A 27182-nucleotide genomic window follows, 5' to 3' on the forward strand; every position below is an offset into this window, starting at 1 on the left:
ACTTACAGACAAAAACAAAGTAAAACTCAAAGGATGGAAAAAAATATATCAAGCAAACAACATTCAAAAAAAGAGCAGGAGTGGCAATATTAATTTCTGAAAAAATAGACTTTAAAGTTAAATCCACCACAAAGGACAAGAAAGAACACTATATAATGGTTAAAGGGACAATACACCAGGAGGATATAACCATATTAAATATTAATGCACTCAATGACAGGGCTGCAAGGTACGTAAACGAACTCTATCAGCATTGAAAAGTGAGATAGACAGCTCTACAGTAATAGTAGGAGTCTTCAACACACCACTTTTGGTGAAGGACAGGACATCCAAAAAGAAGCTCAATAAAGACATGGAAGATCTAAATGCCACAATCAACCAACTTGACCTCATAGACATATACAGAACACTCCACCCAATAGCAACCAAGTATACTTCCTTTCCTAGCGCACATGGAACATTCCCTAGAAGAGACCACATATTAGGTAATAAAGCAAACCTTAGCAGAATCCAAAACATCAAAGTATTACAAACCATCTTCCCTGACCATAAGGCCATAAAAGAAGAAATCAATAACAGAAAAAGTAGGGAAAAGAAATCAAACACTTGAAAACTGAACAATACCCTGCTCAAAAAGACTGGATAATAGAAGACATTAAGGATGGAATAAAGAAATTCATGGAATCCAATGAGAATGACAACACTTCCTATCAGAACCTTTGGGACACAGCGAAAACAGTGCTCAGGGGTCAATTTATATCACTAAATGCACACATCCAAAAAGAGAAAAGGGTCAAAATCAAAAAATTATCCCTACCACGTGAACAAGAGAGAGACAAAAGAATCCCTCAGGCACCAGAAGAAAACAAATAGTAAAAGTTAGAGCAGAACTAAATGAAATAGAAAACAGAAAAACAATTAAAAGAATTAAGAAGACCAAAAGCTAGTTCTTTGAAAAAATCAACAAAATTGATAAACCATTGGCCAAACTGACAAAAGAAAAACAGGAGAGGAAGCAAATCACCTGAATAAGAAAATGGGATGGGCAATATTACAACAGACCCAACTGAAATTAAAAGGATCATATCCAATTACTATAAAAAATTGTACTCTAACAAATTTGCAAACCTAGAAGAAATGGATGAATTCCTAGAAACACACTACCTACCTAAACTAACACAAACAGAGGTTAAACAACTAAATAGACCCATAACAAATGAAGATATTGAAAAAGTAATCAAAAAACTCCCAAGAAGAAAAAGCCCTTGTCCGGATGGCTTCACTACAGAGTTCTACCAAACTTTCAGAGAAGAGTTAATACCACTACTACTAAAGGTATTTCAGAGCATGGAAAAGGACGGAACACTCCCAAACGCATTCCATGAAGCCACCATATCCCTGATACCAAAACCACGTAAAGATACCATGAAATAAGAAAATTACAGACCTGTATCCCTCATGAACTTAGATCCAAAAATCCTCGACCGTATTCTAGCCAATGGAATTCCACAACATATCAAAAAAATAATTCACCATGACCCAGTGGGATTCATACTAGGTATTCAGGGATGGTTTTACATTAGAAAAACAATTAATGTAATCCATGATATAAATAAAAGACAAGACTCACATGATTTTATCAATTGACGCAGAAAAGGCATTTGACAAAGTTCCACACCCATTCATGATAAAAAAGCTCAGGAAAATAGGAATAGAAGGAAAATTTCTCAACATAATAAAGGGCATTTATACAAAGCCAATAGCCAACATCATCCTAAATGGAGAGAGCCTGAAAACATTCCCCTTGAGATCGGAACCAGACAAGGATGCCCTTTATCACCACTCTTATTCAACATTGTGCTGGAGGTCCTAGCCAGAGCAATTCGGCTAGATAAAGAAATAAAGGGCATCCAGATTGACAAGGAAGAAGTAAAAGTCTTTGTTTGCAGATGACATGATCTTATACTCAGAAAACCCTAAGGAATCCTCAAGAAAATTACTGAAACCAATAGAAGAGTTCAGCAGAGTATTGCGATACAAGACAAATGTAAACAAATCAGTTGGATTCCTCTACACCAACAAAAAGAACATCAAAGAAGGAACTGCCAAATCAATACCATTTATAGTAGCCCCCAAGAAGATAAAATACTTAGGAATAAATCTTACCAGAGATATAAAAGACTTATAGAAAGAAAACTACAAAACACTTCCACAAGAAACCAAAAGAGGCCTAAGTAAGTGGAAAAACATACTTTGCTCATGGATAGGAAGACTTAACATTATAAAAATGGCTATTCTACCAAAAGCAATCTGTAGATTTAATGAAATTCTGATCCAAATTCCAATGACATTCTTTAATGAGATGGAGAAACAAATCACCAACTTTATGTGGAAGGGAAAGAGGCCCCAGATAAATAAAGCATTACTGAAAAAGAAGAACAAAGTGGGAAGCCTCACTCTACCTGATTTTAGAACCTATTATGCCGCCACAGTAGTCAAAACAGCCTGATACTGGTACAACAACAGATGCATAGACCAATGGAACAGAATTGAGAATCCAGACATAAATCATCCACATATGAGCAGTTGATATTTGACAAAGGTCCCAAATCAGTTAAATGGGGAAAAGACAGTCTTTTTAACAAATGATGCTGGCATAACTGGATATCCATCTGCAAAAAAATGAAACAAGACCCATACCTCACACCATGCACAAAAACAAACTCAAAATGGATTAAAGGCCTAAATATAAAATCAAAAATGGTTAATGTCATGGAAGAAAAAATAGGGACAATGTTAGGAGCCCTAATACATGGCATGAAGAGTATACAAAACATTACTAACAAAGCAGAAGAAAAACTAGATAACTGGGAGCTCCTAAAAATCAAACACCTATGCTCATCCAAAGACTTCACCAAAAGAGTAAAAAGGTTGCCTACAGACCGGTAAAAAGTTTTCAGCTATGACATTTTTGATCAGCACCTGATCTTTAAAATCTACATGATACTGTAAAAACTCAACTACAAAAAGACAACCCAATGAAGACATGGGCAAAAGATATGAACAGACATTTCACTAAAGAAGACAGTCAGGTGGCTAACAGATACATGAGAAAATGCTCACAATCATTAGCCATTAGGGAAATACAAATCAAAACTACAGTGAGATTTCTTCTCACTCCAAAGAGGCTGGCATTAATCCAAAAAACACAAAATAATAAATGTTAGAGAGGTTGTGGAGAGACTGGAACACTTCTACACTGCTCGTGGGAATGTAAAATTGTACAGCCACTTTGGAAATCTATTTGGCACTTCCTTAAAAAGCTAGAAATAGAACTGCCATACGATCCAGCAATCCCACTCCTTGGAATATATCCTAGAGAAGTAAGAGCCTACAGGAACAGATGTATACACACCCATGTTTATTGCAGCACTATTTACAATAGCAAAAAGATGGAAGCAACCAAGGTGCCCATCAATGGATGAATGGATAAATAAATTATGGTATATTCATACAGTAGAATACTATGCATCGATAAAGAACAGTGATGAATCCGTGACACCTTTCATAACATGGAGGAGTCTGGAAGCCATTAAACTGAGTGAAATTAGTCAGTTGGAAAAGGAAAAATATTGTATAAGACCACTATTATAAGAACTCAAGAAATGGTTTAAACAGAGAAGAAAATATTCTTTGATGGTTACGAGAGGGGAAGGAGTGAGGGAGGAGGGAGGAACAGGAGTATTCACTAATTAGATAGTAGATAAGAGCTACTTTAGGTGAAGGGAAAGACAACACACAACACAGGCGAGGTCAGCACAAATGCACTAAACCAAAAGCAAAGAAGTTTCCTGAATAAACTGAATGCTTTGAAGGCCAGTGTAGCAGGGGTGGGAGTTTGGGGACCATGGTTTCAGGGGACATCTGAGTCAATTGGCATAATAAAATCTATTAAGAAAACATTCTGCATCCCACTTTGGAGAGCGGCTTCTGGGGTCTTAAACGCTAGCAAGCGGCCATCTAAGATGCAACAATTGGCCTCAACCCACCTGGACCAAAGGAGAATGAAGAACACCAAGGACACAAGGTAATTACAAGCCCAGGAGACAGAAAGTGTCACATAAACCAGAGACTACATCAGCCTGAGACCAGAAGAATTAGATGGTGCCTGGCTACAACTGATGACTGCCCTGATGGGGAACACAACAGAGAACCCCTAAGGGAGCAGGAGAGCAGTGGGATGCAGACCCCAAATTTTCATAAAAAGACCAGACTTAGTGGTCTGACTGAGGGTAGAAGGACCCCGGTAGCCATGGCCCCCAGACCCTTTGTTGGCCCAAGACAGGGACCACCCCCAAAGCCAACTCTTCAGACAGGGATTAGACTGGACAATGGGATAGAAAAAGATGCTGGTGAAGAATGAGCTTTTTGCATCAAGTAGACACTTGAGACTCTGTTGGCATCTCGTATCTGAAGGGGAGGTGAGAGGGCAGAGGGGGTTAGAAGCTGGTGGAGTGGACACGAAAAGAGAGAGTGGAGGGAAGTAGCAGGTTGTCTCATTAGGGGGAGACCAATTAAGAGTATGTATCAAGGTGCATATAAATTTTTGTATGAGAAACTGACAATTTGTAAACTTTCACTTAAAGCACAATAAAAATTAAAAAAAAAAATAGATATACACACAGAAAGCAAAGTTCTTCTATAATCACTCAGGATGAGAGGGAGCGGGCGGGGGAATCATTTTCTAGATAGTAGACATTTGTTCTTTTTGGTGATGAGAAAAGAAATCCCAAATATGGATGAAGTCAGCACATCTCGACCAAGGTAAATAAAGACACTAAGAAGTACGTAAGAAAAAGGAACAATTTCAGTAAAATGCTATAAGGTATACAACTTTGCAACAATAGTAAAAACAACAAAAAAAATCTGTGTGATTATGTAGGTAGATATGGATGTATATATCTGCATAGGAGGCCGTATGTGAGTACATGCACAGGCATGTATAGGTGTATCTGTAGGCATATGTATACACACATTTGTATGTGCTGCACCTATGTTCACGTATATAACAAACCACACAGGAGTTGCAGTTCCCGAGGCTTCCTAGACATATCCAAACAACTCGTGATATTGGTTTAATGAGTCCAAAGGCTTGGGACCATAGTCTCAGGGGACAACTTAGTCAATTGGCATAATGTAGTTGACAAAGATAATGTTCTACAACCAAGTTTGGTGAGTAGCGTCTGAGGCCTTAAAAGCTTCTGGGCAGCCGCCTAAGATACACCCATCAGTCTCTACTCATATGTAGCAAAAGAGAATGAAGAAAATAAGAGGCTCAAAGAAGAAACTAGTCCACGGGACTAATAGCCCACACAAATTCCAACCTCTTCAAACCAGAGGCCAGAAGAACTAGGTGGTACCCAGCTAACACTACCAGCCGTTCTGACCAGGGACACAATAAAAGGTCCTGGATAGAATGGGAGAAAAATAAAAAACAAAACTCAAATTCCTGAAAATACCCAGACCTACAGGACTGATAGAAACTAGAGGAACCCCTGAGACTATCTCCCTAAGATATCTTTCAAACTTGGAATTGAAGATATTTCTGTAGTACATCTTTCAGCCAAATAATAGATTGGCTTACAAAATAAATAAATAAATGTATACATATCATATATGCATACATATATATATATATATCACCCATTAAAGAAAAAAAAAAGGGTTTAAAGGTGTTGGAACTAAGGCCAAAGCATAATGTCAGCTGACATGAAGAGAGCAACAAAAATGAGTAAAAGCCAGGTGTTCCAGTAAACTTCACATTCTTGGTACAGCAGGATGGAGTGGTAATACACAGGTAAGTGTTTCAGGTGAAAAGGATCAATGCGCCTTACTTATGCTACCTCAGTAATAGACTATATAGACTATCAGCAAGGAAGGGTAGTGACTATTTACAAGCTGACAGAGTAAAAAAAAAAATAGTCTACCAATATTTTAATAAGTGATGCAGCTGAACTGGCTGAATATTACCTCTGCCTGTAGGGCTAGCAGTTAAATCCAGGCATTGGTCCTGTTCTCTCAAAGCTAATTGCGGGGTACCTGTTCTCATCTAAGAAGCCCTGGTGGAACAGTGGTTAAGCACTTGACTGCTAGCCATAAGGTCGGCAGTTGGAGCCCACCAGCCACTCCACAGGAGAAAGATGTGGCAGTCTGGATCCATAAAGATTTAAAAAAAAAAAATCCTAGGGGGAAGTTCTACTCTGACCTGTAGGGTCACTATGAGTCATAATTGGCTTGACAGCAAAAGGTATGGTTTTTTACATTTGTTCCCATCTACAGGAGGTTGGTGATTACATCAACTGATGGACTCCAGCCTACATCTCCTCAGGCTGTTTAATCAGCCAAGGGGCCAGCTGGAGTGGGAGCTCTGGTAGTTCAGCTTTTGTTTGCCTTTGCAGCAGGCTTCCTGGGTGACTCCCTGCCTCATGCCCTAAAGATCCGTTACAAAACTGTTTATAACTCAGCTACAAAGAAATCCTCGAAGGAGCCAAAGGACTCCAGTCTGTCCCCTTCAAACCCTCTGGACCTCTGTTAGTCATTTTAGTCATTTTCAAAGTCCCTTACAAAGCCTTTTATCCCTTTTATTTTTCAGTTGCACTGAGGTTTTTTTGGTAACATATTATCCACTTTATCCACACTTTATTTTAACCTAAATTTCCTTTATTCTTCTTTTTTATCATTCACACAACTGATCGGAACAAGATTCTCACAGTCAAACTTCATTCCTCTCTCTCTTCCCAAATTCAATTGACAAGCAATTCCTATACACTTGACGCGTTCAAAATGGTGCAATTAAGTATAGTTCTGTCCATTTCCCTTGTAGTACCTGAGTCAGAATCAACTTGACGGCAATGGGTTTTGGTTTCTTTTTTTTTTTTTTTACCCAAGTCCAAGCCACCATTGTTTCTAAATAGAGCACCTACATGAGCTTCATCTAAGTGGTCTCCCAACTTCTATTCTCTTTCTTATAATCTATACTCCAATCAGCAACAACAGTAATCTGTCAAATCCTGTCACTTCCCCCACTTATGCGACAATGGCTTTTTATCACACTTATAATCCACACTCCTCACCAAGACCCCAAAGAGCCAATATGATAAGACCCTTGCCCAGGTCTCTGACCCAGTGTATAACATGTTCCCCTTAAATCCATCCAACCTGCTTCCAAGTCCTTTGAACACACAAATAACAAGTTTATGCCAGTTTCTACCTTAAGGATTTTGAACATTTTATGGAAAGGAAAGAGTCCCCGAATAAGTAAAGCATTATTAAAGAAGAAGAACAGAATAGAAGGCTTCCCACTACCTGACCTCAGAAAATACTATACAGCTACGGTAATCAAAACAGCCTGGTACTGGTACAAGGGCAGACATATTGACCAATGGAACAGAATCAAGGACCCAGATGTAAATCCATCCACCTATGGTCACTTGATCTTTGACAAAGGCCCATATCCATCAAGTGGGGAAAAGATAGTCTTTATAACAAAGGGTGCTGGCAAACCTGGACGTCCAGCTGCAAAAAAAAAAAAAAAATGAAACAGGACCCATACTTTACAACCTACACAAAATCTAATTCAAAATGGATCAAAGACCAAAATATAAAGCCAAAAGCTATAAAGATCATGGAAGAACAAATAGGATCAACACTAAAAAACAAAAAAAAAACAAACCCGTTGTCATCAAGCCAATTCCAACTCATAGCAACCCTATAGATCAGAGTAGAACTGCCCCATACGGTTTCCAAGGAGCACTGGGTGGATTCAAACAGCCGACCTTTTGGGTAGCAGCCTTAGCTTTTAACCACTAAGCCACCAGAGTTTCCATATCAGCACTAGGGACCCTAATATATGACATAAATAGAATACAAACCATAAATAACAACGTACAAATACCAGAAGATAAGCTAGGTAACTAGGATTTTCTAAAAATTAAATAACTATGCTCTTCAAAAGACCTCACCAAAAGAGTAAAAAGAGAACCTACAGACTGGGAAAAAATTACTGCTTATGACATATCCTACAAAGGTTTAATCTCTAAAATCTATAGGAAAATCCAACACCTCTACAATAAAAAGACAAATAATCCAATTAAAAAATGGGCAAAGGATATGAACAAACACTTCAGCAAAGAAGACTTTCAGGAGACTAACAGACACATTAAAAAATGTTCCCAATCACTAACCATGAGAGAAATGCAAATCATAACTACAATGAGATACGATTTCACCCTGACATTACTGGCACAAATCAAAAAGACAGAAAATAACAAATATTGGAGAGGCCATGGGGAGATTTGAACTCTTATACACTGCTGGTAGGAATGCAAAATGGCACAACCATTTCGGAAAATGATATGGCACTTCCTTAAAATGCTAGAAATAGAAATACTATATGATCCAGCAATCCTATTCCTAGGAATATATCCTAGAGAAATAAGAGTCATCGCACGAATAGACTTATACACACCCATGTTCATTGCAGTATTATTCACACACGATAACAAAAAGATGGAAACAACCTAAGTGCCCATCAAACAAACTATGGTACATACACACAATGGAATACTATGCAACACTAAAGAAAAATGATGAATCTGCAAAACATCTCACAACATGGATGAATCTGGAGGGCCTTATGCTGAACGAAGTAAGTAAATCACAAAAGGACAAATACTGTACAAAACCACTATTATAAAAACTCCTGAAAAGGTTTATACACAAAAAGAAACAATCTTTCATTGTTGCAAGGGAGGGGAGGGGTGGGAAGGGAAAAACACTAACTAGACAATAGATAAGTGGTGGCTTTGGTGAAAAAAAAAAAAATTTTTTTTTTTTTTTTTTGGTGAAGGGTAAGACAGTATACAATACTGGGGAAGCCATCACAACTTGACCAAAGCAAGGTCATAGAAGGTTAATATACACATCCAAACTCCCTGAGGACTAAGTTATTGGACTGAGGGCTGGGGATCATGGTCTTGGGGGACATCTACCTCAAGTGGCAAGACATAGTTTATAAAGAAAACTTTCTGCTTCCTACTTTGGTGAGTAGCGTCTAGAGTCTTGAAAGCTTGTGAGCAGCCATCTAAGATATGTCTACTGATCCCACTCCATCTCTAGCAAGGGAGAATGATGAAAACCATAGACACGACGGAAAGATTAGTCCAAAGGACTAATGGACCACAACTACCATAACGTCCACCAGACTGAGTCCAGCACAATCAGGTGGTGCTCAGCTATCACCACCAACTGCTCTGACAAGGATCACAATAGAGGGTACCAGACAGAGCTGGACAAGAACATAGAACAAAACTCTAACTCACACACACACACAAAAAAAAGGCTAGACTTACTGGTCTGACAGAGACCAGAAAAATCCCAAGAGTATGGCCCCCGGAAGCCCTTTTATCTCAGTACTGAATTCACTCCTGAGGTTCACCCTTCAGACAAGCCTATAAAACAAACAATAACACATGTAGTTCACCCATGTACACAAGACTAAATGGGCACACCAGCCCAGGGGCAAGGATGAGAAGGCAGGAGGGGACAGGAAAGCTGGACAAACGGAAATGGGGAGCCCAAGGTCGAGAAGGGGAGACCGTTGACACATCGCAGTGTTGGCAACCAATTTCACAAAACAATATTTGCATTAACTGTTTAATTAGAAACTAATTCCCTGTGTAAATTTTCACCTAAAGCACAATTTAAAAGAAAAAAAAAAAGATTTTTAACCTTTTCTTTTAGTTGGGTTTGCTTTTTGTACTGATCTTTGCATGGCTGAATGCTTCTCATCTTTTGTGTTGTTGCTGTTGTTAGTTGTCATCAAGTCAGCTTCAACTTATAGCAACCTGTATGTAATAGAACAAAGCATTTTCCAGTCCTATGCCATCCTCACAATTGTTGGTATGTCTGAGTGCATTGTTACAGCTATCGTGACAACTGTGGCTTTCCCTTGTTTTCACTGACCCTCTACTTTACCAAACAGGATGTCCTGTCCTAGCAATTGGTCTTTCCTGATGACGTGTCCAAAGAGTAAGCAAGTTGAAGTCTCACCATCCTCACTTCTAAGGAGCATTCTGATTGTATTATTTCTTTTATTATTATTATTATTTTACTGTATTTTTGGTGAAAGTTTACACAGCAAGTTAGCTTCCCATTCAACAATTTCTATATGTATTGTTCAGTGACATTGGTTACAATTTTCACAATGTGTCAGCATTCTCATTATTTCCATTCTGGTTCTTCTGTTTCCATTAATCTAGCTTCCCTGCCCCCCCCCCCCGCCCCCACCATCTTCTCATCTTTACTTTAGGGTAAATATTGACGGTTTGAGGTGATAATTTAAAGAAGCACAGTACTCATGGGTGACATTGTTTATTTTATGAGCCAATCTATTATCTGGCTGCAACATGACCTCCAGGAGTGGGTTCCATTCCAAGTTCCAAGTTTAAAGTCTATCTCACAGCAATAGTCGGGGAATCGTCTAGCCTCTAGTGGTCCAGTAAGTCTGGCCTTTTATAAGAATTTGATATTTGTTCTGCTTTTTTTTCCCCTTCTATCTGGGTTGTTAGTGGTAACCAGGTACTATCTAGTTCTTCTGGCCTCAGGGTAGATGAGGCTGAGGTTCATGTGAGCTATTAGACTAATTTCTCCTTTGAGTTTTTGGTTTCCTTCTTTTGTTTTGCTCCAGAGGAGTGGAGACTAATAGTTGCATCTTAGATGACCACTTGCAAGCTTTTATGGCCCCAGGCACTACTCACCGAAGGAAGATAAAGAACAATATCTTTACGAACTATATTATGTCAATTGACCAAGTTGTCCCCCGAGACTATGGCCCTAAGCCTTCAAACCCAGGAAACCAAAACCATGCAGTGTTTGATTATATCTAGGAAGTATCCACAACTGCATCTCCTGTGTGCTTTATTATATATATAAATAAATATGCAGCACACACAAATATGTGTATACATATGCCTCTCCTTGCACACCCATACACTCACTTATGCCTTCCTTTACAAATACATGCATGCGTATATATACCTATTTTTTTTAACCACACACATATTTTTTGGTTGTTATTACTGCTGTTGCAAAATTCTATATGTTATAGTATTTACCAAAATTGTCCCTTATTCTTGCATACTTTTTAGTGTCTTCATTTACCTTCGTCAGGTTGTGCAGACTTCACCCATATTTGGTATTGTCTTTCACATCACCAAAAATAGGAAGTGTCTACTATGTAGAAAGGGATTCCCTCCCTCCCCACTCATCCCTTGTAACTATCAAAGAACATTGTTTTTTTTATAACAATGAGACCACGCAATATGTGTCCTTTCGTAAATGACTTATTTCACTCAGAATAATGTCCTCCAGATTCATCCATGTTATGTTTTGAGAATTCATTATTATTCTTTATAGCTGCGTAGCATTCCATTGTAGTATGTAGCACAACTTATCAGTTCATCTCCTGATGGGCACTTAGGTTGCTGCCATCTTTTTGCTATTGTGAATAATACTGCAATGAACATATGCATGCATACGTCTATTCATGTCACAACTATTATATCTCTAGGATATATGCTTAGGAGTGGCATTTCTGGACCATAACATATCTCTATTTTTAGCTATTTGAGGAAACACCACACCGTTTTCCATAGTGGTTGTACCATTTTACAATCCCACCAGCAATGTATAAGAGTTCCAATCTCCCCACAATCTCACTAGCATTTGTTAGTTTCTGTTTTTTTGCAGGGGTGAGATGGCATCTCATTGTAGTTTTGATTTACATGTCTCTAATGCTAATGATCTCCAGCATCTTTTCATGCATTTTTCGACCACCTGAATGTCCTTTTTGGTGAAGTGTCTGCTCATGTCCTTTGCCCATTTTTGATTAGATAGTTTGTCTTTTTGTTGTTGAGTTGAAGTTTTCTATATATTTTAGAGGTTAGGCCCTTATCAGATATGTCATTGCCAAAAATTTTTTCCCAGTCTGTATATTCTCTTTTTTACTTTTTTGGTAAAACCTTTTGAGGAGCAAAAGTATTTAATTTTATGAGGTCCCAATTACCTAAATTGTCTTCTGTTGTTTGTGCATTTGTAGCTGTATTGTTGTATTATTTCTCAGACTGATCTCTTCATTTCTCTGACAGTCTATGCTATATTCAATATTTTTCATCAACACCACAGTTCAAATGTGTCAGTTCTTCTTCAGTCTTCCTTTTTCATTGTCCAACTTTCACATGTACATGAGATGATTGAAAAGATCATAGCTTGGGTCAGGTGCACATCAGTCATCATCTTTTGTATTTCAGAACAATTGCCATCTCTGTAGAGAGGCCTTGCCTGACTCAAGGGGTAACTACCCTCAGGCACTATCACTTCACAGAATTTCATCATCCTTGTACTACTTCTCCCCACCAGAAGTTAACTTGCTCATTAAGTCTGTTCCCACACACTCGAATACAAATTCCATGAGAGTCATAACGCTGTATTCTTGTTTCGTGTGTGTTTCCAGTAACTAAAACAGTGACTGGCACATAGCAGGTGCTTGATAATGTCTGTTGTGTTAGCATAGGATATATTAATATAGAATCACTGAATTTTTCCTTACAAAGACTGAAGATTTCTCCATTTTGGCTACCATTTAAGTGAACGTTGAGTCTACATCACTCTGACAACTGAGAGATTAAGCTCTGAATTTGAACTGACTTATGTGAATCCCAGTTTTATCCAGTATTATCAATTTGGCTATGGCCAAGTCACTTCACTTCTCTGACCTTCAGCTCCTTTATCTATAAAATGCGTTGGAACCAACTGGACCGCACCTAACAACTACAATAACAAAAACCACCATAGATTTGTGCAGATTCAACAAGACACTACATGTAAAACCAGTACCTTGATTTGGCCAGTCCTCAAAAAACATTACTATTATTATTGGTGTTGGTTTTGTGCTATCAGTAATTATCACCCAAAGGTTTCTTTTTGTTGTTGTTAGGTAGCATCCAGTGAGTTCGAACTCACAGTGACACTATGTAAAACAGAATGAAACACTGCCAAGTCCTGAGGCCATCCTCACAATCATTGTTGTGTTTGAGCCCATTGTTGCAGCCACCATGTCAATCCATCTTGTTGAGGGTCCTCCTCTTTTTCACTGACCATCTACTTTACCAAGCATGATGTCCTTTTCTAGGGATTGGTCCCTCAAGATAGCATTTCCAAAGTATGTGCAATGTGGTCTCACCATCCTTGCTTCTACAGAGGATTCTGGCTGTACTTCTTCCAAGACAGATTTGTTCATTCTTTTGGCAGCCCACGGTATAATGAATATTTCTTCACCAACACCACAATTCAAAGGCATCAATTCTTCAGTCTTCCTTATTCATTGTCCAGCTTTAGTAGGCATGTGAGGTGACTGAAAATACCATGACTTGGGTCAGGCACACCTTAGCCTTCAAAATGACATCTTTGCTTTTTAACACTTTAAAGAGGTCTTTTGCCACAGATTTGCCCAAGGCAACACATCCTTTAATTTCTTTATTGCTGCTTCCATAGGCATTCATTGCGTATCCAAGTAAAATGAAATCCTTGACAACTTCAATGTTTTCTCCATTTATCCTAATGTTGCTTATTGACCCAGTTGTGAGGGTTTTCGTTTTCTTTATGTTGATGTGCAATCCATACTGAAGGATGTAGTCTTTGATCTAAATCAGTAAGTGCTTCAAGTCATCTTCACTTTCAGCAAGCAAGGTTGTGTCATTTGCATATCGCAGCTTTTTAACGAGTCTTCCTCCAATCCTGATGCCACATTCTTCTTCATATAGTCCAGTTTCTCAGATTATTTGCTCAGCATACAGGCTGAATAAGCATGGTGAAAGGATACAATCCTGATACACACATTTCCTGACTTTAAACTACACAGTACCTCCTTGTTCTGTACGAATAACTGCCTCTTGATCTATGTACAGGTTCCTCATGAGCATAATTAAGTGCTCTGGAATTTCCATTCTTTGCAATGTTATCCATGATTTGTTATGATCCACACAGTCCAATGCCTTGCATAGTCATTAAAACACAGGTAAACATCGTTCTGTTATTCTCTGTTTTCAGACACCAACAATGAATGAGGATTCCTATTTCTCTACATCCTTGCCAACACCTGTTGTTTTCTGGTTTCTTGTTTTTATCATAGCCATCTTAATAGGGATGAAGAAATATCTCATTGTGTTTTCGAATTGCATTTCCCTAATGACTTACAAGGTTGAGTATATTTTGACATGCTTATTGGTCAATTGTATTTTTCTTTGGTCAAATGTCTATTCAGATCCTTTGCTAATTTTTTAATCGGACTGTTTTGTGAAGTCATAAGAGTGCTTTATATATTCTGAGTATTAAACCCTTATCAGATATACAGTTCATAATTTTTTTACCAATCTATACGTTGCCTCTTCATTTTGTTGATAAAGTTATTTGATGAAAAAAGTTTTTAATCTTGATGAAGTTCAATTTATCTATTTTATCTTTTGTTGCTCATGCTTTTGGTGTCATATCTAAGAATTCATTGTTGAAAACAAGGCCCTGGGGCATTATCTCTATGCTCACTCCTAAGAACTTTGTGTTTTAGTTCTTACATTTAGGACTTTGATCTCTTTTGAGTTGGTTTTTGTGTATGGAATGAGGCATGGGTCTGCTTTATTTTTTGCATGTGGAAATCCAGCTGTTCCAGCACCATTTATTAAAGAGACTATTTTCTCCGCATTGAATGGACTTAGCAACACAGTCAAAATGAATTGGCCATAGATGCACCAGTTTATCTCTGGACTCTCAATTCTATTCCATTGCTCAATATGTCTATCATTATAGGTTTTTACCTTCACAGTTTATTGTTAAATTCTCACCCCATTTCATTTCTTTTGGATTATTGAAATTTATTTTAACTTTTATAAATCTTTATTGAGCAAGTAAAAAAGAAAGAAATTAAGAGAGAAAGAATGAAAAATAATTTCTTGTTGTAAGGTTATTGAGAAGGTGAAAAATCAGTCATGCTACCAATCAGGCTGTGATGTTTCTAAGAGAATGCCTGCGGTCACAGAGAAACCCAACCTGAGACAACGTTTCTAACTGGACTACTCAAGGGCACAAGATAGATGTGAAAAAACTAACAAGGCATTCATCTGCGTGATTGCTGATTTCTTGCCTACAGCTTATATGGAGTATGTTTATCCTTTGCTGCTGCCTGCAAAATAAATCTACATTTTTGACTCCAGGTATGCTTGAATGGTGGGTTTTAATATAGAATTCCTATTTATAAATTTGATTAACCTTATTAATTATGTCAAATAGGTCTTGTACAACTTGAATAATTATGTCAACTTCATTTGTCATAGACTGGACTAGGTGAATTAATATTTAATATTAATATTGTGTTTATTTTGTCCATCTATTTCTTGTTTTTCTTTTTCTGTATGAATGCTAAAGCCTTATTATTTGGTACACTGAATCTGCATGAATATTTCACACTTCTGCAGTCTAGTTTCCCTGGCTAAAAGTATTTATAACCAATTTAAGGATGTTTGTATAAGGAGACATACCAGGATAGTAAAGCTTAGAGACAGCTCCCTCTCTAGAGATGGTTCAGGTTAGTAAAGATAAAGAACTCTTTCCTCTTTCTAGAGAAGATTTGCTACGCTCCAGTCAGAAGTTAAGGCTTCAGTTTCCAGAGGACAGGGTGGGGAAGTTGCCAAGAACCCTATGTGGGCAAAGAGTTTCCTGTAGTGTAATCTGCTGCAGGAACAGGTGCCATGTGCTTTCTCTTGGTATTGTCTGTGTTATAATTGGCTTCCTATCCTAGTGTTCTTGTCTAAGCCCATAGATGTGGAACTCCTGGAAAGGTTGGGAAAAGTAGTTCTCTTTGGCACCAAATTCTGCATTAGGTTTTCTTTTCCTAAGATGTACACTTGTGGGGTATAGCTGTACATTTAACTTATATTTACCAATGCAATTTGCTACTTAGTTAAGGACCATACAGGAAAAAAAAGGATATTGGTTCCTAATACCCCAACATCTTTGAGAATTCACTTAACTGTCCTTTCTTTCCTCTTCTTTTCTGCACATTTTCTCCAAAGAAATGGCTCATTCAATTTTCTCTTTACAGTAATGAAAGAGGTACCAGAGTAACAGTACCTATCAAGAGAAGACCAAGAAAGATTTTTGTTTTGGTGCCTCTTTACAATCTAGTCAATAGGGGTACTTATACAAGATTGATTGTATCTTACTCTTTTCTTTTTAGATGGCAGGTAGTTGAGAAAAGGGATCATCACAAATGTACAAAAGCAATATTGAAGATCTTTTTGGATGTTTTGTGTTCAACAAAAACACAAATTATGAACTTATTTAATCACTTGAAATGTTTTTCAAAACATTTTGGATATGATTGGCATAACTAAGGAACACTTTTGTATCTCACAAACATTTGCCCCATCTTCTGATGCTGGGAAATAAGAGAGTACTGTTGGTCTGGTTGTTTAATTGTGTTGAAAGTTAGAAATCAAGGCTCAAACTGGAAACACTTCTTTCTGATCCCTTTTAGAGCGTCTCTCACATCTTGGTTTCTTAGGCTGTAGATCAGGGGATTTATCATGGGGATTATAATGCCATAAAATACAGAAGCTGCTTTTTCCTGTTCTTGAGTCTTATTGGTACCATGGTGTAGATACATATAAGAGAGAGTCCCATAGAATACGGTTACTGCTGTCAGGTGGGAGACACATGTGGAGAAGGCTTTTTTCCTCCCAGCTGTAGAAGATATCTTCAGGATGGTGCCAAAGATAAATATGTAGGAAAAGATGACAGCCAACACAGTGAACGTTAAGTTAAACCCCACAAAGACCGTTATTAGCATAATGTTGAAATAAATATCAGAACATGCAAGGGCAAGAATTGGAGGTTCATCACAGAAAAAATGGTTAATTACATTGGATTTGCAAAAGCTCAATGAAAAGGTACAACTTGTGTTTATAGCAGCAGTTAAGAAACCCATGAGGTATGACCAAACCAGCAGTCGAATGCAGACTTTCTGGGACATGACTACTGGGTAGCGGAGTGGGTTAGAGATGGCCACATAGCGGTCCATTGCCATAGCAGCCAGGATGTAGGAGTCACTGGTTGCAAAAGTACCATAGACTAGTAATTGTACCAAGCATCCTACGAAAGAGATAGATTTTTCTGTTCTTATGAAGTTTTGCAACATCTTGGGTGTGATAGCAGAGGAATAACAGAGATCAACAAAAGCCAAGTGCTGGAGGAAGAAGTACATAGGGGTGTGAAGGCTGGACTCAATCTTGATGAGTAAGATCATCCCAATATTACCCACTAGGGAAGTCACATAAAACACTAGAAATACTATGAAGAGGACATGCCAAAACTTGTATTGAGCAGTAAATCCCAGGAGAACGAATTCAGTCACTTCAGTGCCATTTTCTAGATCCATGGTTAGCAAAGTTTAAATATCAGCTGAAAAGTCACAAGGAAAGAAGAGCAGAGAAGCTAAGATGATGTACAGTTCAAGGGAATTTTCTGGACTAGTAGTTGTTCTGAGGGCACAATAAGATGGACATCTCATTATGTAGCAACTAAGGAACATACAAAACACACTTTAATTTTGCTTTCCTTTATGCAGTATATATTTTAATTAAAATAGTCTTAAATTCTAAATCTTGCTGCAATTTATATGCTTATCTCTATCTTACACCTTTCCTTTCCTTGCTAACTCTGATCCAACCATCGTGGATCACCTTGAACAGTTCTCTGCAGAAGTGTATCTCCTACTATTTATGGTGAACTTCAATATTCTTTTTAAAATTTACAATCTCTTCTGGACCAATACTTCTGTAAAAAGCAGTAAAAGGCCTCAGCCAGCATTGTGAAAATTGTATAAAATTTTAATTGTTCAATCTCACTTTCTGTCCTTATCTCATCAGAGACAAGTAACAGAATATCCACAGACTGGTGCTGGTCCATGTACCACTGTTTGTGTACCACTGCTCTATGGTTTCCATCCACCATAATTTACCTATCTGCTTCCCTAGTGATTGGATACCAGATTGCCTAAAACTTGCCTCAACTACAAATAACTCTGTGTGGAACTTTCTCTGGGGTATATTCTTAGAAAAAAAATTGTTGCGCCTACAAGAATGCATACATTTAACTTGACTAAGTATTGCTGGATTATTTTCCAGAATGGATGTACTAGTGAATACTAAAAATAATTGCATGGTTGTTTTCCATACTGTCACTGCCTTGTGGGCATTGGCGTTGCCTAAGTTTTGGCCAGGAAAATAGACGTACAGTTATACGTCATTTTTATTTCTTTTACCTAATTACTAGTGAATTGATCATTGTCTAATATTCTCCTTTGAGTTATGGGATTCTGCTTTTCTGTAAATTGCCTGTTCGCATATTTTGCCAATGTTATTACTGAGTTGATTTACACATGCTCATCGTTTATGCTAGATTTTAATGCCTTGTTAGTTGTTAGCATTACAAAGATTTCCTCACATTTTGTCATCTATTAGCCTTGTCTAGGATATCCTTTATAGACCACAAATCGTTAAATTTAAAATAGTAATTAATCAATTTTTTGCACTATGAATTGTTCTTCTAAGCAAATTTTTAAATGAAATCCATTCCTGTCTCTAGCTCATATATATGTCTTCCCAGAACAGTCAAAAGCAATCAAAAAAAAAAAAATTATTTTCCTTCTTATCTAGGTTGCTGGTACAGGGTCTTTGTTGCATCATGGTACTTTATGCCATATATATTATTTTATAAATGTTATTTTGCTTTTATCTAATACTTAATTTTTTAATAAAGCAGACTAAGGGGATAAGGAGTGATAATAGTTGGGGTGTGTATGTGTCTGTGTGTGTCTGTGTGTGTCTGTGTGTGTACATGTGTGGATATGAATTAATTTGGAACTTGAGTTAACGAAAAATCTACAATAAATATTTGAGCATGGGCAAGAAGGAAAGGATGGGGCAAATATGCATGAGGGTAGTTGGTGGAAGATACTCTGGAAGAGGGGAAAGTAAAGCAATTAAAGAAAAAAATCTCAGTGAACCAGGTGTTAAATTGAATTAAGGAGTGACGAGTGAGGCTGAAGCCAAACTGATATGGGCATAGGTTCTGAAATCTAGCATTGGTCTCTGGGAGTTCAGCTATGGATGATAAAACTTAATGTCATCATCAAAAAGTAACAAAATCAAACATATATACAGTATATAACTTCTAAATAAGTGACAGAAAGAAAGCAAATATAGAAAAATTTATTAGTGCAACAAAACACAGGATAATGGAAACAGAAGGAAAGAGAAAGTATGGTAAGTAGAAATACAAACTGATATGATAAAAATAATTAGAAATAAATCTGTGTTCAAAAGAAATATAAATAAAGGCAAATGACCCCGAGAGTACAAGTTAATAAAATAGAGACTAAGCAAGAAAATGTCAACAAAGTAACAAGTTGGCTTATTGAAAAAAAATTCTTATAATTGACTATCTCTGGCAAGGCTGTGCAAGAAAAAAAAAAGAAGGCACAAAAATATTAAAAAAGGAAAAGAGGGCATAATACCTGACAGAAGAGTTATTGAAAAGACATTGATTACTATGGACAACTTTATGTCCATAAATACAAAAACCTTGATTAACTGGGCAATTTTCTAGAAATACATAATGCCCCAAAACATAAAAACAAAATGAAATATGTACATACTTTTTAAAACATTAAATAGTTAAATTACTATTTAAAAATCTGCTCTTTCAAAACTTCCAGGTCTAATTATGTTATAGCAAATTTCTACCAAACATTAAGGAACAACTAATTTTAATTTATAGAAACTTTTCCAGAAAATGGCAAAACAGAACATTCCCTAACTCATTTCACGAGGCTAATACGTTGACACTAAAGCGAATGAAATATGATAAAAGAACATTAGAGTCAATCTCACTTGTTAATAGAAATACAAATTCCTTAAAAAATACACATTCATTAACCAAATCAAGCTGTATATTAAAGGAAAATGATTGCTGGGATCTTAAGAAGGATTCAGTAAATAGCTATTCTATTTTTTTATGAGGATTTGAACAAGTTGGCAAAGAAAAGAAAGTGTAAACATAAAGAACATAATATCATCTTTAGATACCTAGGGGACAAGAATTTACCTCCCTTGTCTGTCAGTTTGTCATACTGTGAGGCCTTGTCTGTTGCTGTGATGCTGGAAGCGACACTACCAGGATCATCCATGGCAGATAGGTTTTAACTGAGCTTCCAGACTAAGACAGACTAGGAGGAAGGACTCAGTGGTCTACTTCTAAAAAGAATTAGCCAGTGAAAACCTTATGAATAGAAGCGGAACACTGTCTAGTATAGTGTTGGAATTTGAGCCCATCAGGTTGCAAAGCACTCAAAAGAAGACTGCGGAAGAGCTAACTCCACAAAGTAGAGTCAATCTCAATGGCATGGATGGAGTTAAGCCTTTGGGACTTTCATTTGCTTATGTGGCTCAACTCAAAATGAGAAGAAACAGCTGCAAACAGCCATTAATAATCGAAAGATGGACTGTACAAAGTATGAATCTAGGAAAACTGGAAATTTTCAAAAATGAAATGGAAAGCACAAACATCAATATCCTTGGCATTAGTAAACTGAAATGGATTGGTATTAGCCATTCTGAATCAGACAATCATATGACCTACTATGCTGAAAATGATAAATTGAAGAGTAATGTCTTTCTCAAAAAGAACATTTCAAGATCTATCCTGCAGTAAAACTCTATCAGTGATAGGATAATATCCATACCCCGACAAGGAAGACCAGTTAATACAACTATTATTCAAATTTACACGCCAACTTCTAGGGCCAAAGATGAAGAAATTGAAGAATTTTAGAAACTTCTACAGTCTGAAATTGATCAAACATGCAATCATGATGCATTGATAATTACTGGTGATTGGAATGCAAAAGTTGGAAATGAAGAAGAAGGATCAGTAGTTGGAAAATATGGGCTTGGTGATAGAAATGATGCCAGAGAGTGCATGATAGAATTTTGTAAGACCAACAATTTCTTCATTGCAAATACTTTTTTTCAACAACATAAACAGTGACTATATACAGGGACCTCACCAGACGGAATACACAGGAATCAAATCGACTACATCTGTGGAAAGAGACAATGGAACAGTTCAATATCATCAGTCAGAACAAGGCCAGGGGCCGACCGTGGAACCGACCATAAATTGCTCATATGCAAGTTCAAGTTGAAACCGAAGAAATTAGAACAAGTCTACAAGAGCCAAAGTATGATCTTGAGTATATCCCACCTAAATTTAGAGACCATCTCCATAATAGATTTGAAGTGTTGAACACTAATGACTGAAAACTAACACCAGATGAGTTGTGGAATGACATCAAGGACATCATACATGAAGAAAGCAAAAGTCATTGAAAAGATAGGAAAGAAAGAAAAGACCTAAATGGATGTCAGAACAGACAACAAACGGATGCAGAACTGGAAGTAATCACTAATCTATGCCCAGAAATTTGGAAGACAGCTACCTGACCAACCAATTGGAAGATATGCATATTTATGTCTATTCCAAAGAAAGATGATCCAACCAAATGAGGAAATTATCGAACAATATCATTAACATCACACTTAAGCAAAATTTGGCTGAAAATCATTCAAAAGCTGCTGCTGCAGTGCATCAATAGGGAATTGCCGTAAATTGAAGCTGGATTCAGAAGACAAGGAACCAGGAATATCATTGCTGATGTCACATGGATCTTGGCTGAAAGCACAGAATACCAGAAAGATGTTTACATGTGTTTTATTGACTATGCAAAGGCATTCGACTGTGTGGATCATCACAAATTATGGCTAACATCGTGAAGAATGGGAATTCCAGACCACTTAATTGTGCTCATAAGAAACCTGTACATAGGTCAAGAGATAGTCATTCAAACAGAACAAGACGATACTGTATGATTTAAAGTCAGGAAAAGTTTGCATCAGGGTTGTATAATTTCACCATAATTATTCAACTCGAATCCTGAGGAAATAATCTGAGAAGCTGGACTATATGAAGAAGAATGGGGCATCAGGATTGGAGGAAGACTCATTAACAGCCTACGTTATGCAGATGACACAACCTTGCTTGCTGAAAGTGGAGAGGACTTGAAACACTTACTGATGAAGATCAAAGACCACGGCCTTCAGTACGGATTACACCTTAACATAAAGAAAACTAAAACCCTCACAACTGGACCAATAAGCAACATCATGATTAATGGAGAAAAGATTGAAGTTGTCAAATATTTCATTTTACTTGAATTCACAATCAACAGCCATGGAAGCAGCAGTCAAGAAATCAAACTACACATTGCATTGTGCAAATCTGCTGTAAAAGATCTCTTTAACGTGTTAAAAAACAAAGATGTCACCTTGAAGACTAAGGTGGGCCTGTCCCAAGCCCTGGTATTTTCAATTGCCTTATATGCATACAAAAGCTGGAGAATGAATAAGGAAGACTGAAGAAGAATTGACATCTTTGAATTATGGTGTTGGAGAAGAATATTGAATATGTCATCAACTGCCAAAAGAATGAACAACTCCGCCTTGGAAGAAGTACAGCCAGAATGCTCCTTATAAGCAAGGATGGCGAGACTTCATCTCACGTGCTTTGGATGCTATCGGGAAGGATCAGTCTCTGGAGAAGGACATCATGCTTGGTAAAGTAGAGGGTCAGCAAAAAAGAGGAAGACCTTCAACAAGATGGATTGACACAGTGGCTGCAACAATGGGCTCAAGCACAACGAAGATTGTGAGGATGGCACAGGACTAGGCAGTCTTTCATTCTGTTGTGCATAGAGTCACTATGAGTTGGAACTGACTCGACGGCACCTAACAACAACAACAACATTTCTCAGTTGAATCTTAGAAGCATAATGTTGAGGAAAAGAGCTAGTTGACTAATTACAGTAAGATATAACACTGAAGCTTTTAAAGTACTGGTATTTTAGAATTGCAATTATTTGGTAGTTACCAGGCTTCATTGTATATTCCATGAGACTTTTTGTAACTATTAAATATTCATTGAAACTTTTTAATCCCTTAAAATGCCTTTAAAACACAGTTTACATACATACTATGTCTGAGCAATCTAATCCGAATTCAATCATTGGGATGGCACTGGGCCATACATCTTGTAGCGCATAGAATTGCCATGAGTGGGGGAAGGGGAGGACTTAAGGGCAACTAACAACAGTGTCTCTCAGCAAGTGGACACGCTACCAGTTTTAACTCCGGCATTGAAACATATTGCCATTCTTTGGCTGAGTTCTAGATGAAGTTATTTGCCTTTAGGGGTCACGTTCTATGAAAAATCTTTATCTTAAAATTCAAGATTTGTATTCATTTCCTGGTGTTTAGAGCTGCAGCAGTTCAATAGACAAAAGGAGCCAATGTGATTGATTTGTTCATAAGAGTGAGGAGGCAGTCAGTTCACTGAAGTAGTTCCTGAAATGTTTTTATCAGCAATCAGGAAACAAGTGTGCGTACCCTACAAGCCCAAGTTGAAGGACTACATTCATTTGGATCTGTGAGTTCAGGTGCCTTGGGCAATGAAAAGAGTCCCAATATTCAACAAAGCTCAACAAAATAGTTTTATTAAATCAAAGCCACACCTGTTTACAAGACATTAGAGAAAAGACTACGAGATTAAAAAGCATCAATTCATTTCAAAAGAAAAATCGTGCACCGCATATGTTGAAATTTATGTGCAGAGACTTAAGACCTATAATGGTGAGTTACATCCACGGTCCTCAAGACATTTTGGTTGATTGTCTGTGATAAAAGCCAGTGTTAAATGCCAAAAACTTTTTAAAAAAAAGAAAAAAAACACACCTGTAGCCATGTGTTGACTCCAATTCATGGTGACCCCACGTGTTACAGAGTAGAACTGTGCTCCACAGGGTTTTCTTGGCTGTAATCCTTAGAGAAGCAGTACACCAGGGGTTTTGTGGAAGTCTTTTGCAGCACCACTGGGCAGGTTCGAAGTCCCAACTTCTAAGTCAGTTGTTGAGCAAAAAACATTTGTGTCGCCAAAGACCCTAACAGCGGTATTGCTTAAAGGGAAATGCATAACAAAGGCTGTTTGATTTTAATTTAGGGAAAGGTCTCATCTGGTTAGGATGTCTATACACCTTTCCTGAAATAAGTGTTTTCACATTCGGTTTCAAAAACACTTTTGGGGTTATATCAGATGGAGATCGGTACTGCCAGGGAAGGCAAGTCCAAGCAGAGGAAGAAACTTGAGCAAAAGCGTGGTGATGACGGCCCATAAGCTAGGGGTGAGAGGCAAAAGAGACTCCTATTTATGTACAATTAAGTCAGTGTTGCTCTAATTAGCAGCAGTTTCTACACTTCAAGCATTACTGACTTTTCCTCCACTCCTTTCAGAGATATTCTTAAACAAACTATAGACCTGACTTCTCTCTTTCCCAAAGTGTTAGCTGGTAAACACGACTAAAATAACTTTTATTGACTATCAACAGTGTCCAAGGCATTTTTTTTAGTGCTGAGCGACCACAGTACTCCCAACTCACCCCGTCAGCAAGCAGATCCTGCTACTCTGCTCCCACCTTACTTTTCTGGAGATGCAGTGCTGCAAAGAGGCAAGGATTAAATGGCTGGTGTATTTCTCTGATGTCAAGACTTGGATTTGTCTTCCAGGCACTACAGCATTTTGTATCTGCTTAGAAAAAAATACAATAGGAGTTACTTTTCTGAAATTATTTTTATATTAGAATATCCCTTTCTACACCTGATGCAGACCAATAGCTCCCAAAGTGATATTTCTGTATTTTTTAGGGCTGTGGGATTAGGACCTGTTCTCAGGAGAATCTCCCACCTAGTGGTTTAGTTGAATGTGTAGAGTTGACACTTCCAGCAGACTTTTTTTTTTTTTTTTTTTAGTTTCTGTACTCTAGGGACTTTGGGTCATGTTTACTTACATGAGCTTAGAGACCATCTGTCCTTGCACAGGGAGGGACTGGGATTCTGAAAACCTGGTTTTAAATCCTTGATCTTCACTTACTCTTGACTTCAGTCTCCTCCTCTTTAAAATTGTGCTAATGACAGCAGACGTGGCTGCCTCAATGGTGTTGAAAAAGCAAGTGGGGGAAACATGGGAACGTACATTTGAACTCGGAAGGAATTTGCCAGGAAAGGTATTATCATAGTTAGAAGGCTTCTCCAAATCTGGGTGCCCCTTTTTCAGTGCTGTGGCTGTCATCATTGGCACATACCTTGAGGACTCTCTGGGGCCTGACACAGTCCTGACTCACAACTGGAGCTCTGTCCCAACGTCACTTACATGCATTTCTAACTTGGTTAACTCCATGCCTCACTTTATGAACTCTGTGGTGGCCATTAGCAGAAAGAAGTCCACAGCCTTTACCCTGAGTTCCAGACCACCAGTACAGAGGGTTCTCTATGGATCCTGCTTAAACTCAATCCTGCCGAGAGATTCTGCGGGATTGAAATCCTTTCTCCCCCAGGCAGTAGATGGTAAGAAGTCTTCCTGAACACCAAAATATTGCCTTAAATTCAACTTTTTTGGCCTCCTCTTCTTGTATTTGGTGATGCCCCAGTGTGCATGATGAACTCTTAAACAGCCATTTCCTTGGTTTTCTTTCTAGAAGGACAGGCAAGCTGTTGAATGCCATAGGGGTTTAAAACATGAACTCTTGGAGTCATTCTGCCTGAATTCAAATCCTGAGTCCAGGGTTTATTAACAGAGTGAATATGGGCAAGAACTGAGCCTCTTTGACACTTCAGACTTCAGGTTTCATAGGTTTAAGAATTGTATCTTTCACTCACTTATTTAATCAATATTGACTGATGTGCTCAATACATTTGAATTTATTGTCTATATATCTACGAAGTACAAAAAAAATTAAAATTTAAAAAAAATTTTTTTTTATATCTACCAAGTGCAAGGCACTATTCTTATTGCATTTTGATTCACCCAATGCTGACTGTACTAGAAGAATCCATACTGAACTTGCTGGTAGTGATCAGCATTGCTTACCATGTGCCACTCCCATCAGACTGGAGAGTAAAATGTGACTATAATGACAAATACAACCTTGGCATAATGTTAAGTCTTAGAAAGTGGTGCCTTTTCACTCTATTCTATTCCACCTGGAAGGTTTCTGAGATACTGTCATGTTTACTTCTCACCAATCCACCTCTCCTTTTACTCCTTTCACTATGGTGATGGGAAGTCATCACCTGCTAGCACCAACACTTTTGGCAGTAATCTGATGATATTTTTCTTAATCTCATTAGTCAGTTACTACATTAAAAAAAAATCATGTTAATATTAAAGATCAAGCCATAAACTGTGTGATTTTTCTGGAGAGGGATAATGGAGACAATACTCAAGCATCCATTGCCAGAAGTACCCAATCCTTCTCTGACATCTTTGCCCATATCCTCTTTGAGGTCATAGTTACCTTATGTTGTTACATATTTTTGTCCATATTTCTTCTTTCTTTCTCTCTCTTTCTCTCTATCACTAACACACAAGTACATCTCACATCAAAAACAAAACAAAATAAAGCAAAACAACATAAATAATAAGAAACAAGGCAAATAAAAGAGTTCTTGAAAAGAGATCTGTGATAGCTTTCTCAGCTACCAAGCTGGTGTGTGTATATCTATTCCATAAAATACATATTAAAAACTGCTAACTTCAAGGTACTAAGGGTCTGAGGGAATAGCTGCCTACCTATTTCTTGTGTTCTTTCATCCTACCCATCTTCATGTGAAATTACAGAGATTTACTTAAATCTTGATTCTCTGTGTTTATTTCCAGTAATGCTATCATGATGCTGTTACAGGCAGTGCTGCGCCCAATAAACTCTGCTATTCTCAATAGGCTCTGTCTGCTGCTGCACTTTTCATCCCACGAACAGCTGTACTGGGCTGCAGTTTACTGCTTCTGGCTCATGTGAGTTTGTTCTGCCTAGGTTTCTGGCCTGTCCTTTCATTTATCTATTTATTTAT

The 27182-nt window shown here is 37.7% G+C and overlaps 1 protein-coding gene across 1 annotated transcript; it reads right to left on the minus strand.

Moving 5' to 3' along the window:
* Window positions 1-16603: 16603 nt before the first annotated feature.
* LOC126080565 (putative olfactory receptor 5AK3) lies at window positions 16604-17545 on the minus strand. Its single transcript, XM_049891759.1, has one exon. It carries the CDS (start codon window positions 17543-17545, stop codon window positions 16604-16606), a length of 942 nt encoding a protein of 313 aa, XP_049747716.1.
* Window positions 17546-27182: the final 9637 nt, after the last annotated feature.

The sequence above is a fragment of the Elephas maximus genome, chromosome 7 (assembly GCF_024166365.1).
Source record: "Elephas maximus indicus isolate mEleMax1 chromosome 7, mEleMax1 primary haplotype, whole genome shotgun sequence".
Taxonomy (NCBI): Eukaryota; Metazoa; Chordata; class Mammalia; order Proboscidea; family Elephantidae; genus Elephas; species Elephas maximus.